Source organism: Siniperca chuatsi, linkage group LG8, assembly GCF_020085105.1.
Source record: "Siniperca chuatsi isolate FFG_IHB_CAS linkage group LG8, ASM2008510v1, whole genome shotgun sequence".
Lineage (NCBI taxonomy): Eukaryota > Metazoa > Chordata > Actinopteri > Centrarchiformes > Sinipercidae > Siniperca > Siniperca chuatsi.
This window is the reverse complement of record NC_058049.1, coordinates 15707996-15730632: the sequence shown is the minus strand read 5'-3', so window position 1 is coordinate 15730632 and position 22637 is coordinate 15707996. Positions and strand designations below refer to the sequence as shown.

Sequence of the window (22637 nt, the reverse complement as noted above, 5' to 3'; positions counted from 1 at the left end):
AATTGAAATGTCTGAAGAACCATTTCACTCACATTTCACTTGTACTGTATTGACATATTATAAAACCTACTTTGATTTAAAATTAAGAACTGTAAATATGAAAAACACCTAGATATCATAATCCAAATAGAATAACTGTACAGTATATGTTCACATTTGGATTACTCTTTTAAGGATTATATGTGTATGGGTATTGCAAATTTCAGATAGGGATGGAAATCTTGACAATTATCTAAACTTCCCCTGGGATAATAGCAGGCATTCATCCCTGAGCTATATCTCTATAAGAAGGTCAAAAAGAGATAGAGGTTATCAACTACTTAAAAAGCTGTCCCTGCATTTCCCCATAAACCAGTTTCACCATCACACCTCAGCCGTCCTCCTCAGTAAGGACATCTTCCCAATCACTTGTTCTCCTATTCTCTCCCTCCCCTCATCTCTCTCTCTCACTACACCCAGTGAGTAATGGCAGGAGCAAAGGATAGTGGCAGAGAGCTATAAAAGTGTAATTTGCTCCATTTTCCTTGGGAAACCAAATTCACTTTCTGTCCTGCGTTAAAATCTGTTAACATTCAGATGGCCAGCATTGCAGACAGTGCATTACCCGCCTACACTTGCTACTAATGACCCTCACAGAGTGCACACATACACAAGCAAGGAGAGCAAGGACACACAAGCTATAAGTGTATAAAAAGTACAGAGTGTATACGCGTACACTTGCATGTGTACACGCCAACACACAAAGACTCAAATTCTGGTTGTAATGGACTGAAAAAGGGGAAAGAGAAGGGAAAGAGAGTGAGATTATAAAGAGAAAAGGTAGATGGGATGAAACTCTGCGTAGTGAGGCTAAGTGTATTAAATTAAATAACTTGTTCAATCTCACGTTTTGCTCTCTGCTGCCCCACAAGCCTGTCTCCTTCTCTAATCTGTCTCTCTTCCTCTAAGTCTCTCAAAGTCTTGTTCACATGTTCTTTCTGTAGCTTTTCCTTCCCTTCTTTCTCCTCCTCTGTGTAAATCTCCCAAACTCTTGCTCTCTTACTCTCTTTGTCTCCTTGTTCACTTCTTCCATGCGTGTCTCTCTCCTTCCCTCACTTCTTCGCCAATTCTCTCTCACACTCTCATCTCATCATCCCACCCTCAGCAATCCTTTCTCTCTTTCTCTATCCCTCTCCTCCATTTCCACCACTCCTCTCTCAGGGAGCTAATAGCCTCCTCCTTTGTTCTTGGAGAACAGCGGGGAACGATGGCGGAGTGGGGCTTGTCGTTGTGGCAACAGGCATGAGACAAGAGAGAGAGAGGAAGGGAGAGAAAGAAGAAAGGAAGAGAGAGAAAGAGCAAGCACAGAGGGGATGTTGGTTGTTAGCCGGGCGGCAGGGAAGCGAGCGCTGGCTAATTACACTCGTTTCTATGCACACCGCAATTAAACCCTGACGCACACACATACGCCGCCTGCGCTAAGAATATCCACCGCCAGCCACACACACACTCTGCAACATCAGAGAGAAAGAGCAAGCAAGAGAGGAGGTGGCAGAGAGGCAGAAGGAAAGGGGAGGCTCGGAAGGAAGAAAAAAAATGACAAGACGGAGGCTATTTTAAATCAATGCTACTGTTCTCTCAAGTAGCACAGTAAAGGTTCATTAAACTTCTAGCTCAAACACAATCAGCTTCATCAAATCTATCTAAATACTGTAAGTTGACATTAAGTTATGAGGTGGCTCAATGACCTCTTCACACCCATACAGTCTCCACCTTAATCTAATAGTCAAACACCACACACTAGCTAACCTACAGTTGCTGTATTGCCACCAGTTGGCCTCAGTTTCAATACTCTATCATATTAATTCTTGCCCTCTCTTTTATCACTTTTATTCTTCCCACTCTGCATCTACCATCAGTTCATCTGTATCCATCTAATCAGCTCATCTGGCTCCATCTCTCCACAGGATGATCTTCCTCTCTCCAGAGATGAAGAGCTTTAACTTCACACAAATTAACAAAGTGGGAATAGTGGAGGGAGTGAAGGAGAGGTTGGTATAAAAGTGAGAGAGAAAGAGTAAGAGAGACGGAAATGGGGAGACTTACATCCAGGTCATACCACCCTGTAGGGTAGAGAACTTATCCTCTGTCTCATAAACACCCTTTTCCAGATTCCTTCATCCTTCTATCCATGCCCTAACACTCTTTTCCATTAACACACGTCTCTGAGAAACATGTGTTCCACGCTATCTGCTTGTCTATTCTATTATTCATGCAGTTTAATGCTTGCCCAAAGTGTGTGCATGTGTGCGTAAAGAGTGCTGGAAGTACATGTTAAAGAGCAGGAACGTGTCACCACATGTCAACTCCAGCTGATGTGTTGGTCATATTGAGCTTTCAGTGTTAATGGCTAAAAAAGCAGCACACGAATACAAATATGTACACACAAAGAGCACAACTTCACACAGCAGCATGAACACACACACAAATGCAGGCTGCCAATGAGGCAGATGAGGAGCGAAAGGAGTCACATTAAACAGCCAAACCTGTCCTGTTTCGCTTTCATAGCCCCAGTCCATTTTCATAATGCATTAAAACCACCGCTGAGAAGAGAGGGAGACATGGAAAGGAGAGGAGAAAGATGAGGAGGGGGGTAGAGAAGGATGGAGACAGAGAGAGAGAAATGGAAAAGAGGGGAGTGGGGAAAAGAAACATTCTCAAAGTAATCTAAAGCTGGTGGATGTATGGGGGTGCAAGGAAACAAGATAAGGATGAAGGGAGTGGAGGAGTAAGAAAAGAGAGCTCGTCTCAGAGGCAAGATATGGGAATAGAAAGTGTCTGATAGAGGCACAGACAGATTAGGGAGGTGGATAAAAGAAGATGGGATGCACTGATAAAACAAGTGAGGATGACGGCGAGAGATGGGGAAGATGATTTAGTCACAAACTTTGATTGTGTGTGTTATGAATGCATGTGGGTTTCTGTATGTGTGCATGTGTTTTTGTAGCGCTCTATGTTGTGTGTGTGTGTGTGGTTGTACAGTGGCAAGGGGCAGAACGTTCTCTGTTTCAGCACCAGCAGGCTGATGAGAGTTTGGGGCCAAACAGCCTGGAGGCAGAGCTGGCCTTGTTACTCTCTCTTTTTTTTCTCTCTCTCACACACACACCACTTGACACACAATCTAAAATTTAAACCAAACAGAGCTACGGCCACTGTAACAAGCCGAGAATTTTGAACATTGAAGATCATACCAATATCGCTAACACATGAAAACCATTAAGATGCTAAAATATTTAGAAAGAATATCCAATTGTTTTATGAATAACTAATGATAATAACAATGTGATGTCCCACAAGCAATTACTGTACCAATCGATGGTAAAAGACCCATATACGTGGGTTTGCATGTTTTAGCCTGTTAAAGCTCCATTGCATGATATTTTTACATTAATATTACATCATGTAATGTAAAAGGTTTCAGGTACTGCTGATCCAAGTGAGAATTAACACCCCATTCTAGAGCTATGTGTAGCTTTCAGCTCATTGTTGTCGTTCACCGGGTTTTACTGTTGTATCCTACCAGCTCTATGTTTAAAACTGTGGGCAGCTCTCTTATATTACAAACACAGATAAGTATGTTATCTGGTCAGCACAAAATGTTGAGTGGGAAAAGTAAATGAGTGGCTGTGCGTGTGTAAATATGAATTTCATAAGGTGACAGTATACCAAAGTTTGCTGGTCTAAGTTGGTTTTGGAAACTTTTTTGATAAAGTACAGGATGAAAGTCAACTTCCTAAGACTTGAAACTTGCTTGAGGTACATAATCCATCACAGCTAACTATGTCTGTTTTTTTTTTTTTTTTTTTTTTTTTTTACCCTTTTGACAAGGTTACGTTATTGTCATCAGTGAAACTTCTGTGAAACTGCAAGGGTGATGTGTTTATGACCTGGAGAGAAGCAACTGAACTCACATTAACTCAGATTATCCTTACATTATGCTTATCCTATTGTTTGTCAGCAAGTTTTGATTTTCTGACAACCTCTGATATGTCAAGAATATATTAGTGTGTAGCAGCCGACTCTCAAACCATCTTTCACCATCATTACTATACAAGGACAAATATATGGCATGGCAACTATAAGTTTACTGATGGATTACTCATCTAAACCAAGTTTAAAATCATTACAAGTTGATTCTTATACCGTGCTGAAATCAGCAGAAACAATTAGATGCTTAGAGGGTAACAAAATAGCAATCAAACATTAAAAAAACCCCACTGAAAATAGATGGTGGCAATTTATGGCACATGTTTTGCAGTGGGCTAAAACATTTAGTGCACCCAGTATGATCTATTAAATGTCTATTAACCTTCAATCAAATCTACACAGATTGACTAGAACAAGTGACTATCTTCTTATCAGTTGGGAAGGGAAGAGTTAAGGAACCAGGCGAATAGGGGCTGAGGCATCCCAAAGCCTATCTCCTCCAAGTCAATGGCGTGAAGACTATCTCACACACACCTGACAGAGACAGAGTGCTGCCAGTAGTGCCAGAGGGAACAAGAGATAGGGAGGGCAGCAGACAGTGAGAAAGAAAAGGGGAAGGAGGGAGCAGAAGACAGCTAAAGAAAGGAGACAAAGAAAGGCATGAAAAGAGAGATGGATTGATAATGGTGAGCACAGTGGTCAGCAGATGACTATTGTTTTGATTTGAATGCTTGTTGCTCATTATGGGAAAAACTGACAGAAGGAAAGTTGGAGAGGCAGCATTTAGTATGTGTGTGTTAAGAGGGCTGATGACTGATAAAGGCACAGCAGCCACATGCTTAAACTTTAATCAGGCATTAATAAAAACAATATCATTACTGTCTGCCTAAGGAAGTATCAACACACATCTCACTGAATCTGGCAGGCAGGCAAAAACACAAAATTACAGTCCAGGAAACACTCATGCAGACATAAATAACCTCATCGCATTTTCCCTGTTTTTACTCCATTCCACTCCTCTCTTTTTTATTGCCTTTCATCTATCAATCTGCTTTTAAAATCATTGTGTAAGATAAAGCACAAACAGAGTATGGGCATACAAGTGCACACACATCCACAAATGAGCAGCTAGATGGGTGGAGGAGCAAAGCAGGAACACCGAAAGCATCGTCTCAAGGACAAAAGGTAACCCACTCAACTCTTGTCTGAAAGCAGAGTTGCTTCATACAGCAAAGGGGCTGAGACTTGAGTCAAGCAATTGTAAGTAGTGCAGCTCGTGCTATTCACCACAGAAATAAAGAAAAACTATGAAAAAAGGGAAGCAAGACACAAAATGGACATCCAGAGAGGCACACCTGAATGCTGTAGCCATCTTGAAAGAGTAGCAGAGCTATAGAAATCTCTCTCACATTCTTTCTCTCTTTGACAAAGCTAGTCTGGAAGGATGAAAGCACTGAATGAAAGCCTACACAGGACCTTAAAAAGACAGGATAATGGTGGCACAGAAAGTAGAAAGGAATAGCAGAAAACAAGGGCGAGGAGAAGTCTGAAAAAGTCATTCTATGGATGTTCCTAGAACATACGAGAGGAAGGAAGTTGAAGGGGAAAAGAGTGTGAGGATCGATGAAGAGAAGAAGGTAATAAGTAACAAGGAGGATAATAAGTAAGGCAGTCAAAGAAGGAAGGAGAGGGGGCAGAGAGAAAGTGAAAAGAAAAAACTGAATGAGAAAGTAATAGTCAGAAAATCATAAAAAAAAGACTTTACTTTTCTTTCTTAGTTCTGAATAATCCTTGCCCTATATACACACTCAAACAGAGTGAGAGATGTGTATGTGCGCAGATGTGCACGCATATGAACGGATCACGCACCGATAACATTACACTCCTTAATTCCTAATTAATCCTTCTAAACTGGATTATGGCGCAGAGCATGACAAGACCAGGATTCCACCCTTCGCCCTGATGACTCTGTGTGTGTGTGTGTGTGTGTGTGTGTGTATAACGTCACTTTACTGTTTTTCAGCTTGAGGTCTCATAAGGCTAGCCTGTCCTCAGTTACATGATGTTGGGAAATGACAGTGTCTATGGTCCCATATGACACAAACGCACACATACACATTCACACACAAGTGTACACACATACACAAATGCACAAGGAGTCCCTAGACTACAGGTCTTGAAACGCTTATGAATTATTGTGGTGAGTGGCAAGAACTCTAAGCATTACTTTACACATTTTAAGTGAGGACTCACGGGGGATATGTGCTTACTCACATAACAGACACAGGTCCCCTGACACACACACACACACACACACTTGTCCTGGTTTGAAAGCTGCCACACAAACTGTCCCATGTGATGTATTCTGCATTACACTGTAGTCAGAAATAAAACCAGAGGGTTCTACAGACACCAATACTAATGAATTCATTTTATGTTCTATTGTACTTTGTAGATGAGCTGAGAAGTGTGTTTTATAGCAAAATAGCATTCATTTCTGTTCACTCCTATCTTTATTTTGGGAAAGACTTGAGCTATAAACCACCAAGAGTAGACTCTGTGTGGTTAATGTCATAAGTAAATCTTGGAAAATAGGCAATGTACACAGTTTTTTGATACCCAGGTGGATGTATTAGTGATTGCAGCATGATGTACAAATGTGGGGTACCAACACTAGAATATGGCATATATACAAAATATGGCATGAACTCTATACAGGATTATGTACTGATGCAACAGCATGCTAAGACACATTCCATATAACCACAACATTGTTGTGGAGTTTGAATCTGGAAAGGGACCTTTGTCGCACACAATCCCCTTTCTCTCACCACACTTCCCATTGTTCTCCACATTTGACTTTGGACTATTACTATCACTGTTGTTTACCTGTTATAAGTACAATGGTCCAACCATTTGATGTTACTGTAACTGTGTTATTCATACAGTAGGAGTCAGCTGTTTAAGTAGTGCTTTTTACAGGATTTTCACATTAGCAGAGGTAACCATGATGCAGCTTGAATGACAGCGGTAAACGTAATGGACTATCCTTTGCACCCAACAGGTAACTGCATTTATCTTCATGTGGTCACTGATTTCATCATACAAAAAAAGCAAGAAATGTGAACTTGAGCACCTACAGTAGATACACATAATAGCCTACAGAAAGTGCAAGTTGATTTTGGCTCAAAGTCTCAAGAAAAACTAGCTACATTTGGACTACAGTATAAATTAATAACGTGTAACATATTGTATTGTGTGTTACTGTGTGTAAAGTGTTGTGTTCTCTGTGCTCATTAAACCATGCTGGCTACAGAGAAGATTGGGGGGGAGGGCAGAATAAGGGAAATAGTGTGATGGATGGATGGATAGATTGAGGGGGGTCACAATGGGATAGATGGAGTGAGTTGGGGGGAATTAGAATGCTTTCATGCGTTCTACACCTCAGTGGAGCACCACAGGGCTTGTTGATGCCTCTAAGTACTATGCAGTATTAAGCAGACAATCTCTAAGGAGGCCTGGTGGCATATTGTGTGTGTGTGTGTGTGTGTGTGTGTGTGTGTGTGTGTGTGTGCGTGTGCGTGTGTTGACTGACCGCTAAGTCAAGTACCAAGCCCTAAATAACCTATTTGGAGAACAGACAGAGGGTTAGGGAAGTGAAGAGATTCAGAGAGCCAAACATTGTCAGAAGAGTGAGGCATTAAAATGCTGTGACTTGTTCCACTCCTCAGTAAGAGAAAGCATTAAGAAAGGCACAGAGGAGAAGAGAAATATTAAAAGACAGAGAAAGGTCTCTGTCCATCCTATCCGTTCTCTCACATACTGTATACTGACAAAGAAAAAGGCATGCAGGACACATGTTAATCAAGTTGTTAAGAGCAGTAGTGTCATCGCTCCTGCAGCTCTCACAGCAGCCAGCAATACAGTACGTCACTATGACCAATCTGAACACCTCAACTCTTTGCCCAACTCTCTTATTTCACCTTTTCTCACTCACATGCTCGCACAACTAACTTAACTTTCCTCACCTCTATCTCCATCTTCTCAATCACTCCCATCGTTTCGTGTCTCTTCACCTTTTGATCATTTGTCATTTCATCATTCCCTCCCTCAGTGCTCTCTTCCATCGTACACAGATCACTCCTGTCTCCACTCGTCCTTCTCCGAGCCTCATTCATTCTGTGCCTCTCTCCTTCACTCCACCCTCAATAACGCCATCCGTCTTCTCATCTACTGAACCAAGATTAGCCTCCATCCATCTGTATCTTTGACAATCTCACCTACTTTTTTCTAAATAGTACCTGCAGGTTTCAAAAGGCATATGAATGCTATGTAGAATAAACTTAAGAGAAACAAATAAATAAACAAAAGAAAAAAAAAAGCTGAAAACCTTAATATTGAACCTTACTATTAACAAATACTGACCTACTGGGTTCTCATAGCAGTCTTGAGTTTTAGAATGCAGGTTTGAACCTGCTACTCTCATCTGCCACTGTACGTTAAATCTTAGTTTTTTTCTGGCAAACAATGCAGTGGCCTTCATGTTTGTTTCCTTCAACTGGCTTCAATCAAGCAGCATACTTGTTATCATCAATCCAGCTCCCAAAAATTTGCATTTTCCTATAGTGGCGGAAAGCTTTTAACTTTCCTGGGCTAGCCAACTACCTTGTGAGCCAACAAACAACTATGTTTTTAGTAACTTTCTCCCATAAAAGCTGCAGTGCTGCATCAAGTGCTACCCACATTTGGAAGAAGTCTGGAAGAAAGGGAAAGCAGCATGTTTGTAGTTCTATGCAGAAAGCTGTACAGCTCTAAATATCCTTAAAACGTAGCCTAACTGCCAATAACACTGTAATTTTAGATTTTTATTCAAATGAAATTCAAAAGCAAAGAAACCTGTCTTTATACAGAGAACACATTACTTTAATGATTTGAGATCCGTTTTCAAGATCTGCCAATACTTGTTTCTATTTTATTATTATTAGTATCATTTGCAATGTTGTTATGGTCTGTTGCTCTTGCAGTATTAAACCGCTATCTTCTTTGAGGCTAGAAACAAAGAAACCAGTGGGAAGGGAAAACCTTCAGAGCAAAAATACACATGAAACTTTGAAAGCAAAAACTCCAGGTTCTTCAAAAACTTTCCAGAACAGACTTAAAAAAACATTCTTGGAGAGATCTTTAGAAGTCTCTGGCGTACCACACCATTCACCCAAACAGACAGGAGTTGCTGCTGATGCCATGTGCATGCACAACAAGTCCTGAAAGGTTCGCTCTGCTCGCTGCAATGTAACAGTTCTAGCAGACAAAGCACTTCTAAGTACAATACATACAAAACAAAAGAGAGACAGTACACATGCAAAACATGTGACTCACATTAGTTATAGGTACCGAGGTAAGTCTCATGTACTGTACCTTGTTATGGATAGTGTAATTTAATCTCAGTTGAAATAGCACTGCTTCAAGTCCTCCTTCTGACTACTTTCTACCATCACTGCACATTGAGGTTGTACTGTGTCTACACTGATATTTCCTATTATTGCCCCAGTGAAAAAGGAACAGGCAGGTTTGGGGTTAACCAGGGATTGTTTTGTCTCTGAAAGTGGTCAAAAACAAGCTGAGGAATGATTAGAGAATTCAATGGGGTTTTAGTCACTCCACAGGCTTTGTTCAAGCTAAGATAGAATTTTCTGGGTTTTAGGTGAAGTCGGACTCCAATTTCCAGGCCCAGTCAAGCTCTACAGCCCTTCTGCAAAGCCCACTCACTCAGATCAATACTTAAAGTAGCAACTCCATTCACACAATAACAAATTACTCATCTGCTTTCTCTCTCTATCTTTTACTGTTAGTCCCTGATGCCCTGCTACCATCATCCTGCTTTGCCAGTCTCAGTTTCACCCTGCAGTTAATCTGCTGGGTGGAGTGATGAGTACTTGGGGAACCGACAAGAGGAAGATGAAGGAGATGAAGGAAGAGGGGAATGAGAGGAGGGGGAAGGGAATGGGGAGTGAGAGATGGCCATGCATTATTGAGCATACAGAGTGGAGTTTTTAGGGGATAAATGTGAAAGCATGTTTAGGGACAACCTTTTCCCTTCTGCCTCCTACGCCTTCTCCCTTCCTTCATTACTTGCCCTCCCTCCAACTTTCCTTTCCCCACGAGGACGGCCACATCTCTTATTCAGTGGGGAGGTTAAAAATTCAAAGCTAGGAGGGAGGAGGTGGGGGGAGGAAAGAGAGTACCTGAAAATGGTCAAAATGAAGGAATGTCTTTAGGGAGTTTTCTCAAGTGCTAATCTAGAGAGCTCCTTGCTTTGATTAGGCGCGCGTGCGTGCGTGCGTGCGGCGAGGGGTGGGTGGTGGTTGTGGTGGGAGAGTATGAGGACGGGGGAGGTAGATGAATAGAGAGAGGGAGGAAGAGAGAGCTGGAGAGGGTGTAGACATACACTTTCATGCAGTGTAGTGTAGCACACAGCATGGTGAAAAATTAAGGTGCCTGCAGGGCGAAGCAGAACCCACGTCTCACAGAACACGACACATGCAGATACTGAGTAATGGACCAAGGGGTTCAGCATACAAACACACACACACAGGCAGCTATGAGCACAACGACACAGGAGCAAACCAACTGGTATTTACCCAGTAGCATATACTCACAGCATTATTGTACTCACATAAACTATGCATTCAAGTCTAAGTTCTTGTGCCTTGACATCCATGACACAAACACATACATTTTAGTGCATGCACACACACACACACACACACACACACACACACACACACACACACACACACAGTTACTGGTAGCAGATTAAGGTCAGAAAGTGGAGCATGGTCTGGTCCACCAAGCTTTGTAAATACCATCGGTTTCTGGTGTAAATGCCACTGGGTTATCCATATTACACACAGCCTCCACAGCCAGAGACTAGGGGCCATGTTGCACCATAGGCAATAAAAGCTGGGCAGGTTACAACACACTCACACAGAGATCACATACACCCGGGCCAAGCAAAAAGTGCGCACACACACACATTCATACACACATATGGAAATAAACAAGATAATGTGCACCTTAAGAAAGTTGGTACAAGTGTGTGCCAAGTTTGGGGGAAATTGATAGTTTTAATATGTGTGATTGTGTGAGAACCCTGAAGACATGGTCTGAGCTATCAGCATAATGGGGAAGATAGTATAATAGCACTCTAATAACTCACTAGCTAGCTAACACCGCATCAGTAGCAGCTTAAGGCTACTGTTAAACAATTCGACTGAGACAGGAACTTTGGACTTTAAAGGACACTTTCAAATGCCTCTGTTGCTGCCATCTATCTTGCATTTTCTCATTTTACAGCTTGCTTTATCTTCACCCCCCACCAGTCTTCCATCATTTTTCTGGTTCCATCCCTCGTTCATTGTCTCTTTTCATAAGAATGCCTTTATAAGGCAGAGATAAGAGAAGAGAGATGAGGAAATCAGGAGAGAGAAGAGGAAGAGGAAAAGGAGGAAGGGAGATGGGGGTTAATGCTCCTATCTTGTCAACTCCATCTTTGAAGTTGTTGCTCTTTACCACTCCATTTTTTTTAACGTATGCTCATATCAGTGACATCAAAGTGGGCTAAGTCTCCTGTGTGTCTATGTGTCTGTGCAAGTGCGTGTGCGTCACTGCCCTCAGGGATAGGTAGCTAATAGTACAAAAAATAAACAGAGGGAGTGGATGCCGTGCGGCAGAACAGTCAACAGTCAATCTGCACTGCACTGACTCTTTCTTCCCCTCTCTTTATATCTCCCTTTCCTCGTGATTAACATGCTTTCTAATCATAGATACAGCCTCAGTATGACTTCCCTTCATCCTCAACCCATCAATACCAAAGCGCCTCTACCTTCACGAACACTCAGAGGCACGCACACATGTAAGTACGCACATACACACACGCATACATATATAAGAAAAACAGAGGGGGAGGAAAAAGAGTATGCTGCTGTGACCAAGAGGAGCAAAACAGGACAGAAGAGTGGGTGAAAGGAGGTAGGTGTGCATACATAGATCCCTTCATTCCCACATCCTTCAATCTCTGTTCATATTTTTTTCCCCCTCTTGGCATGGGTGAAAAGAGACAGAATCACGAACACTGGGGATATTTAGCATCTATAACAAGCTTTTGAGCTTATCAGCCAATCCCTCAAATAAACACACACACACACAAAGATTACAAACATACTCAAAAGCACATACACACACACACACACACACACACACACACAGCCTAGCAGGGACTGAGAGAACCTCTGTCATATCACTGGGAACATTTAAATGGTAATGGTGTTGGAATGTGAGATTCGAACGCTGGCTTGCTGGCCTGCTGACGACTGGCTGGCTGGTTGGGAGAGAAGCTGAGTGAAGTGAAGAAGGCCTATTCCGTTTAAAAACAGGATAATCTCCAGGAAAGAGAAAAGGCAGCAAGGAGATTAGGCACACACAGCGGTAATGCTCCAGCATGAGTACGCTTAGCTCATTTGCATGTAAAACAGAGGAGTGAGATATAACGAGGGAGGGGTGGAGGGAAGGTTGGAATGAAGAGAATGAGTGGGACAAAAGCGTGTGTCAAGGTTTGTGTGTGAGCGCACCTACATGTGTATGCTTCTGCTTGTGCATTTGAGTAAGCTGTTGCATTTGGCAGTGAGAGCCAATGTGAGCACACACAGATGTGTTTGAACCTGATAAGGCCTGATGAATGAGCGGCGTTTTGCGGCTGTTCCTCAACCATAAAGATGGTGAATGAGGGAACGCTTGCTATTGCTGCACTGAGTATACACACCGAGGCTTAGTGAGCAAAGCCAACCTAATGCACCGCTACTGTTGAAAGCTTAAGAGGTATAGTTAGGATTTAAACTTAAGCACTGGTACACATAAACACTTAAAACATGCACACAGACACACAACACCAAAAACAAATATCGAATTTCCTTTAATTTCATTTACAGGTTATACCTGCATATTGAAAAGCTAGTCTTTTTGTGGGCTATAGGTGCTGTTTAGATTTATGTCTCACAGACACCAGAGAACACAGACCCATAGTTATCCAATCATGTGGTCATTTGTTGTTGGCAAAAAGGTGGGGAGAGAAAATAGGGATTACAGATATAAGTGGAGAAATGGCTGAATCCAGAAACAAAATGAATAAGAGAGAACAGAAGGAAAGAATAGTGTGATATTTTTCCCAGCTCTTTCTACAGCATTAGTGACCCTTGCATTAACCTGCTTCTCTTTCTGCAGCCCCAGCCTGAACACTGCATGATTTATTAACAAGGCCTGCTACTGTGGGCTACACAAGTACAGACATACATACAGAGATATACACACACACTCACAGAGAACTTAACACACATTACTCACAAGCTTTTCAAAGCCAATACTAATTTAGCACAATCGCACAAGCGTGCACAAACACTCTTATGGCTTAATACAGTGTGCCCATTCCTCATTTAGTCATCTAAGTGCTTTCTTAGTACATATTTTAAAGAGTCTCAGGAGACTGCAGCTCTGAGTCTACACATCCCATAAACTGTTATCTAAAACTCTCCCTAATTATACACAATCATACACACAAATGTAGGCACAAACACGCACACAACTCATAAATGTTTCCTGGCTGTGACCTAGAGGGGATCCAACAGCGAAAAACAAACATCTTCTAAAAGTGGGTTGTGGGGGGATTATGAAATTGGAATGGAGGAGGAGAAGGAAGGGAGGTAAGAAGGGAAGGATCTGCCCATCGAAGTGATAAGCAGGGTCTTCCCATTTTTCACTTGTGGTCATTTTGAACAAAAACTTGTAATTTATTACTTTTATTATTTGTAAAATCTGGAGCAGTGACTGTGCGGCCATCAGGTATAATCAGAAGAGACACTAAACTGCATTATTTTTTCACATAATATATTGTCTATGAACTGTATGAACCTTATGAATGGCCAAAGGGTAAGTTTACAGTAACAATGTATCACACAGCTGGCATTTTTGTAACAGTCCTGTAATCAGTCTGCTGTACTGTAAAAAAAAAAAAAAAAAAAAAAATTTAATAAAAAGTGCCAGGAGACTGGGTTTGCTTGAGTTATTTCATTAGCATGGAAATTTGTCTTTGACTGACAATGACCTTGAGCCAGTGTACTGCAACAAAAACAAGTCACCAAATGTTGTGAACTCTGTTTAGCATAAGATGTAATGACCTAATCAACAATACTGCACCATAAGTCTTCATGCCTCTTGGTCTTTTATTGCTAATATATTACATATCACATCCCCTTTAACTGATTGGTTTACAACCCAAGAGAGGGCCCAGGCAAGAGTTAGGTTTGGCTTGAGGATTCAAACTGTCAGGTTTTCAGAAGGTGCACCACCTCTGGGAGCTGTTTGGGCATATTCTTTCAGAAGATGAAAATACCTGTTGGCTTTCTCTCTGTGGTCCAGTGTATCTATTTGTGTGATGTTGATAAACCACGTTTTCCTCAATGACACACGTTGAAGTTCCATGTAAGTGGTGGGTATCTTTGTTTTACCTAAGCACCACCTTTTGTGAAGGAAATATGTGATGATTCATTTTAATAAGACTGCACGCTGCGATTTGTTATTACTGTGCTTTTGAATGTGGTTGAACTGATGCCTAGTCTGAGATAACAGAAAGCTGTTACACTGTACATCTTGATGTGATATATAATTCTATTTTAAGCTCCATCCAGAGTATTCACAAGAGTTTATTAGTATGTAACTAGCCAAATTCCACTGCAATATTTGTAGTGGAGAGACGTGAAACGGTTATACTGCCATCTTCTTCCTGTTTATATTGTGTGGAAAAGACTATTTTTCCCCATTGTTGTGATTTGCGAGTGTGAGAGCTTATAGTCAGAGACCCGATATGACTATTTGCAATTGTAAACAGTCAAGTTGTTTAGATGAGCAAATATGTGTGACTGTAAAGCGGTTAGTCTAGTGAACAGGCAGTAGGCTTGTCCCCACATTCACCTTTAAGCTATGGGTTCTCATATCTTCACTTTAATGTGTTTGTGTCTATTTTCTCTAACTCTAGTATTTTCTACTTTCTTTATTTTCATAATAACAACAGTAATAACAGGTGAAGAGAATCCACACAGGTTGTTGTTTTTAAGCATAGTTAGTCAATTTTTGGAAAGTGCAGGAGGACAGTGACAAGGCTAGAATTCGTACACTGTTCATCTAATATGGGTATATATATATATATATATATATATATATATATATATATATATATATATATATATATATATATATATATATATATATATATATATATATATATATATATATATATATATATATATCCTGAACTGTCCTTTTCTCACTTTTTCATCTGTGTTTGATAGCAGGTGCCTTTTGAAGTCGGCACCTCAGATAGCCCAATTAGCAAAAGAATATATGAGAGAGAGAGAGAGAGAGAGAGAGAGAGAGAGAGAGAGAGAGAGAGAGAGAGAGAGAGAGAGAGAGCAAGGAGGAGGTGGTGGGTGAAAAAAAAGAGTGAGCAGAGGGAAAGGCTGGGCTAGGGGGAGTGGTGGTGATTAATTTGATTCGGGAGAGAAAAGGACCAGGAGCATATATGATTATTAATCCTCATAATGCGAGTATCATTTTCATATCCCAATTCTCCAGCTTTTATGCCCTTCCCTCTTTTGTGTCTCAGTCTATATCGCTGTGTTTCTGTAGTCTGTTGTAGTTTGATGACCTCATTTCTCTTTTTTTGGTGGAGATCCCCCCACCCCAAGAAGTCACTTTGTCAAGCCATCCACTGTATATTGCTGTATATCGCTGCATAACACACCTACACATGCAACAGCACCTTCCTGTATCACATTTGCTTCTTATAAAATACAGACAAGTTTATTGCAGATGAATGCATGTTTGTCAGTGCAAGGGTAGTGTATGTGCTCGAGAGAGTGGGTGGGTAAGCTCAGCTACATTTACAAACCAATTATAATAAGCCTTTTGATCTCCCTGTGTTCTGAAGAAATCAATTTCCTTCTCTGTAGGTATGTGTGTGTGTGTGTGTGTGTGTGTGTGTGTACACACATGTGTATTTGTGTTGCTCAGGTCTGTTCCGTTCACTTTTCACCTTAATGAGCCACCACTCAGCAAGAAAGTGCCGTGTGTGTGTGTGTGTTTCATGTTCTTATATCCCGGTGGGGACTTTAACCTGAATGCACACTAACTTGTTTGGTTAAATTCTGGCATGCTCAGCAGCTGGAGAGAACAGGAGCATGAAGGATAACTGGCCTGAGTTGAACTACTGAACTTGACCCTGTTTTCAATGCGAGACAGAACAGGTACAGATACATCCATAGTTAAAGATATACGGACTGAAAATAGAAATTAATACATAGATAAAGAGCAAAAGATAAAATACAGTGGTGTGAAAAAGTGTTTGCCCCCTTCCTGATTTCTTGTTGTTTTGCATGTTTGTCACACTTGAATGTTTCAGATCATCAAACAAATTTGAATATTAGTCAAAGATAACACAAGTAGACACAAAATGCAGTTTTTAAATGAAGGTTGTTATTAGGGGGAAAAAAAAACCAAACCTACATGGCCCTGTGTGAAATAGTGATTGCCCCCTAAACCTAATAACTGGTTGGGCCACCCTTAGCAGCAACAACTGCAATCAAGCGTTTGCAATAACTTGCAATGAGTCTTTTACAGTGCTGTGGATGAATTTTGGCCCACTCATCTTTGCAGAATTGTTGTAATTCAGCCACATTGGAGGGTTTTCGAGCATGAACTGCCTTTTTAAGGTCATGCCACAGCATCTCAATAGGATTCAGGTCAGGACTTTGACTAGACCACTCCAAAGTCTTCATTTTGTTCTTCAGCTATTCAAAGGTGGACTTGCTGGTGTGGGCTTTTGGATCATTGTCCTGCTGCAGAACCCAAGTTCGCTTCAGCTTGAGGTCACAAACAGATGGCCGGACATTCTCCTTCAGGAGTTTTTGGCAGACAACAGAATTCATGGTTCCATTTATCACAGCAAGTCTTCCAGGTCCTGAAGCAGCAAAACAGCACCAGACCATCACACTACCACCACCATATTTTACTGTTGGTATGATGTTCTTTTTCTGAAACGCAGTGTTACTTTTAATCCAGATGTAATGGGACACACACCTTCCAAAAAGTTTAACTTTTGTCTCGTCAGTCCACAGAGTATTTTCCCAAAAGTCTTGGGGATCATCAAGATGTTTTCTGGCAAAAATGAGATGAGCCTTAATGTTCTTTTTGCTCAGCAGTGGTTTTCGTCTTGGAACTCTGCCATGCAAGCCATTTTTGCCCAGTCTCTTTCTTATGGTGGAGTCATGAACACTGACCTTAACCGAGGCAAGTGAGGCCTGCAGTTCTTTGGATGTTGTTGTGGGGTCTTTTGTGACCTCTTGGATGAGTCGTCGCTGCGCTCTTGGGATACTTTTGGTCCGTCGGCCTCCTGGAAAGGTTCACCAATGTTCCATGTTTTTGCCATTTGTGGATAATGGCTCTCACTGTGGTTCGCCGGAGTACCAAAGCTTTAGAAATGGCTTTATAACCTTTTCCAGACTGATAGATCTAAATTACTTTCTTTCTCATTTGTTCCTGAATTTCTTTGGATCTCGGCATGATGTCTAGCTTTTGAAGCTCTTTTGGTCTACTTCACTTTGTCAGGCAGGTCCTATTTAAGTGATTTCTTGACTGAGAACAGGTGTGGCAGTAATCAGGTGTGGGTGTGGCTAGAGAAATTGAACTCAGGTGTGATAAACCACAGTTATGTTTTAACAGGTGGGGCACTTTTTCACACAGGGCCATGTAGGTTTAGATTTTGTTTTCCCTTAATAATAACAACCTTCATTTAAAAACTGCATTTTGTGTTTACTTGTGTTATCTTTGACTAATATTTAAATTTGTTTGATGATCCGAAACATTTAAGTGTGACAAACATGCAAAAAAAATAAGAAATCAGGACAGGGCAAACACTTTTTCACACCACTGTATATGTACACTCTGTGTTTGTGTGTGTGTGTGTGTGTGTGTTTGTGGCAAATTGTAGTATTGTGTCCACGAGAGCCATGTGTAGCCAGAGGGCGTGTCTCCCACCATCAGTTCTTCCACCGAGCCTCAGAGGTCACCCCTGACCCTGCCCTGAGCACACTACCCCCACTGCACGTCTGTTTTCTGTGTGGGGGTGTGTGTGCATGCAAACCCAGCTGCGCTGCTGGGCAGTTGATTGCAAGGAGGAAGAAAGGTCAGGAAGGGTCAGCAGTGGCTCCATGTGGTGTCAATCTGCTTTTGCTGGGTAACAAGGAATGGGAGGCGCAAGAGGAAGAGGAACAGGAGGATGAGGATAAGTGAAGCCAGGCTCCCAGAGGTGAGGGAGAAGGAGAAGGATAGGGAGGTCAGGAGGAATGTATTAGGCCTTGAGCGGTTTGTTTAAGCGAGAAGGAAGGACAAGGGGTGAAGGGTCAATCTGCATAACCAGAGCTGGTTGCTTATTGGGTGTATGTGCATGTGCAGCCATATACACACACACACACACACACAGGCATGTATACACATCACAAAGTGCGGATTAAACCACACACTCACAAAAACACAAGAGTCTTATACAACAGCTCAATGAAATCCCAATTCTCTTTTGAAGAATGTTTTATTCCTAACTACCAAACTTCAACAGATTCAAAACATGCACAGGAAATCAGCAACACATACAGAGTAATAAACACACTGGACCTGTGGTCTCTCTCTCTCTCACACACACACACACACACACACACACAGTACATTCACACAGGCAGACATAAAGACAGGTGCGGGGCTATGAAAAGGCCACGGTGTCTTTATAGTCAGCTCTCAGAAAAGGTTATTAGACATCAACCGGAACAGGCGGCTGTCTCAGCCAATAAAAAGTAGAGGCGTGGGTGCACGGGCCAAGGGGGTGGGGGGTCAAATCAAGGAGTGACAGGCAGACGTTAGGACTTGCCATACAGGTGAATGCAGATGGGACAGCTGCCAACACTGACATTTAACTGACATCAACAGCTAGCATCAGCCATGTGTGCTTTCCACTTCTGTTTATGTATATGACATGAGTGTGTGTGTGTGTATGTGTACTGAGACTGAATCTGAAGGTCAGATGGAATTATATACACACCCACACACACTGTCTGTCTGTGATTTCCTGGTGTCCTGGTTATGATATGAATATGGAGGAGTTAGAGCAGAAGGTTCAGTGACACTGGGACAAGGTGATAGGAGTGGACAGGTGTGCGTATCTGAGCGTATGCCCGTGTGTCAGCACTTTGTGCCAGGACAGCAGGTGGCTAGTCAAAGGACATCAGTGACCTTCTCCTTATCCCTCCCTCTACCCTCCTCCCTTTGTCCATCTCTCCCTCTGTCCCCAAGTCCCAATTCATCTCACCCGGTGGTGAGCGCTCTGTCTCTGCACAACAAGTCATGGGCACATTGAGAAGATGAACACATACACAAACACAGGTGTGAGTGGTTTATTCATGAACTTTGTGAGATGCTGTTTTGACACAGCATTGCTGAATAATGTAAATGTGCTGTGTGTCCTCCAAGCAGAGGAAGGGAAGGGCGAGAAAGACTGGAGAAGATATGTGGGGGGGGGGGAAATTAAATGGAAGTGTGTGTGTGTGTGTGTGTGTGTGTGTGTGTGTGATATTCTTACCTTTAGTGGCTGATGGAAGCAGAGCAGGAGGATTGGAATAGACGAAGTTGGGGAGAGAGAGGTGAGACACAGAGAAAGACATTGCTCATTATTGTGAAACACAACATGACAACAGCAGTAGTAAAAACACACAAGCTACACACTCACTCTTTGTCTGTGAGGAGAAGGCCAAGGTGAGTTTGGCAAAGAGCTCATTGTTTTCAAATTGCTCCTCTCTTGCCTTGGTCCAGAAACTGTTCTCAGAGAGGTCCTCAGGTCCAATCTAAGAGAAAGAAATGCCAGTATGTACAGAGAGAGAAAGAAGGAGAGAGAGATGTATTGTATCTGTTAGATAACCATATCATCAAATTGATTACATTTTCCAAAAATGGCCATCTGTGCACCTGGCAAACAATGAGATGAGTGGATAAAGAAGTCGACAGAACAAAAGAAACAGCAGGGCTGTAAAAGGAAGAGGCAGGGGTATGATAGTAGAGGGAAGGAAGGAAGGAAGGGAAGGCACAGAGAGGAAAGGGAGAGGAGGAAACAAGTAGTCATTTTCTCTAATCTTCGCACACTGTCTCTACCACAAAGTGCCTTGAGCCTCAGAGCTACACACACAGTAATGCAAAGAAATATAGAGGGTTCCACTTATTTTCCTCCCCTTATTCTTTCTTTCTTCAGCCTTACTCAGGTGCTCTCTCTGTATCCCTCCCTTTGTCTTGGTGTTGCTCTCTCTCTCTCTATTCTGGTCAAAAGTCACAATTAAGTTTGTATGTTTTTCCTTTACTTTCTGAGTGTTCTCATCAAAGTGAAAGAAGAGAGAGAGTGAGAAAGCAGTGGTAGTAAATTTACAGATATCAGTCCTTTCATTATGGACAAAGCCTCAGGGATGGGGGCGTAGGATGGAAAACACAGTAGGGAAAGGAAATGTGATATGGGGATGAGCTGAAGGAGCAAGAAAGAAAGCAAGAGAGCACGTAAAAAGAAGGATGAGACCAAGCCAGGAAAAAGTTAATTTAAATTACAAAAGAATACTGTCCTTTCTAGCAGCAATTTAATTATCTTTCAGTGGCGCAGTTAAAAGTAGAAGGCTTATTAAAAAGCAATTTCTGTGACATCCTCGTCAAACACTCTCACGAGAGAGAGAGAGAGAGAGAGAGAGAGAGAGAGAGAGAGAGAGAGAGAGAGAGAGAGAGAGAGAGAGAGAGAGAGAGAGAGAGGCTAAATGCTAATGAAGTCTGCTGAAGCCATTAAACAGTAGCTTTAGGCTAAAGAAAGACAGAGGGCTGTTTTGATGTTTTAACCATCACAGATGAGAGGGAGGAGAAGAACATGAAGCACATAGTCATGAGATACACGTATGCATGCAAGTCACTTTAGGTCAGAATCTCACTGTTGTGAGCTCCATCTCACATTTCTCTCACACTGTTGCACACACAAAAGGACACTTTGAGCTAGCACAGAAAAATACATACAAACTTTAAATTACATTAAAATTATTTACAATAAAATCCATCCCTGTTTTTACATGAGCATTATGCTCATGTGATAATTAGGAGGTGAAGTACAGTATGCTGTATTAGTTGACAACCTCCTCATTTTCAATACTGGCATGATTTTTGGCATCAAGTGAGATTATCACAATTAACACGTCGTCTTCTAACTGTTGTAAAAAAAAAGAAAAGAAAATGTATAATCAAGTTTCTGGAAATGGCATGGGCCTAAATCAACCAACCATCTGTGGCAGGGAGTACCCACCAAAATAACTTAATAACATTTGGTCTATTAAACATTCAAGTATCTACATAGGTGTTCTTCCAAAGGAGCAAAGGGTTAGTTATATCATATGATGAATCAAAGAATGTAGACATAAATATTAAATCAATTTCTTTTTTCCACAATATTTTTACATCACAAGATATATAACTAATTGACATTTTTGCTATCGCTCTTTTGATATTATATTGATAATATATTTAACTATCTATCTGAGGACTGACCTTTCTCCAGTTGGCTCTCTTCAGCTGGACCTCAGGCTTGTACTCCTTCTTAGGCTTGAGCCCAAAAGGCAGTGGAGGTGGTGCAGGGGCACCCCAGCTACCAAACGGTGGGGGTGGAGGCATGCCTGGGCCTGGTGGTGGAGGAGGGATACCAGGACCCCCAGGCGGTGGTGGTGGTGGAGGAGGTCCCATCCCCAGTAAGGGTGGAGGGGGTGGCGGTCCTGGCATGCCAGGGGGGGGCGGGGGTGGTGGAGGTCCTGGCATGCCTGGTAAAGGAGGTGGCGGAGGAGGAGGCGGAATACTGGCATGACCCGGTAAAGGAGGAGGGGGTGGGGGAACCGGCATGCCTGCATGGCCTGGTAGTGGTGGGGGTGGGGTGGAGGAGGAGGGGGCATACCTGCATTCTGGCCAGGGAGAGGCGGGGCAGGTGGTGGAGGGGGAAAACTGGGTGTTGGCACAGGAACAGTAACTGTGACTACTTTAGTCTTGGCCTCTTCCAGATCCTTAGACAGCTTTTCAATCTGCAGGGAAGCAAGGACACAGTATGTTATCATAAACATGATTAATCTACCACTGGACATACCACTGTATATTTTCAAACCATATACAGTAAATGATCATATTAGCATGTCTTGACTGTATATTCTTTGTTGTTTATTCCTTGAATTGACATTAATCTTGTATAGATGTAACAATTTCAACCATTTCCAATGAATAGCCATGCCAACAGAGTGATTAGATTTGAGAGAAAAAAGGCAGAACAAAAGAGGGGAAAGAGTGACATAGAAAGGAATTAAAGCTTGGGCAGGATTGAGTTTTGGGAGAGATGAGGAGAGAATGGAGGACGAAGCGCAGAGAGGAAAACATAGCAGGGGGGAATTAAGTCCACAGAGGAATTCAAAAGAAAAAGTTTTAATGAGGAGGACAAACTTCAATTTTTCAACACTGAAATACTAATC

The 22637-nt window shown here is 42.0% G+C and overlaps 1 protein-coding gene across 1 annotated transcript in view; it reads right to left on the bottom strand.

Moving 5' to 3' along the window:
- The window catches only part of LOC122879990 (protein diaphanous homolog 1-like), a 102074-nt gene that overhangs the window by 37104 nt on the left and 42333 nt on the right, over positions 1–22637 (bottom strand). The window contains 4 exon segments of the mRNA XM_044204684.1: positions 19697–19705; positions 19844–19958; positions 21679–22056; positions 22059–22199. Of these exon segments, the coding sequence (XP_044060619.1) occupies positions 19697–19705; positions 19844–19958; positions 21679–22056; positions 22059–22199 (643 nt within the window).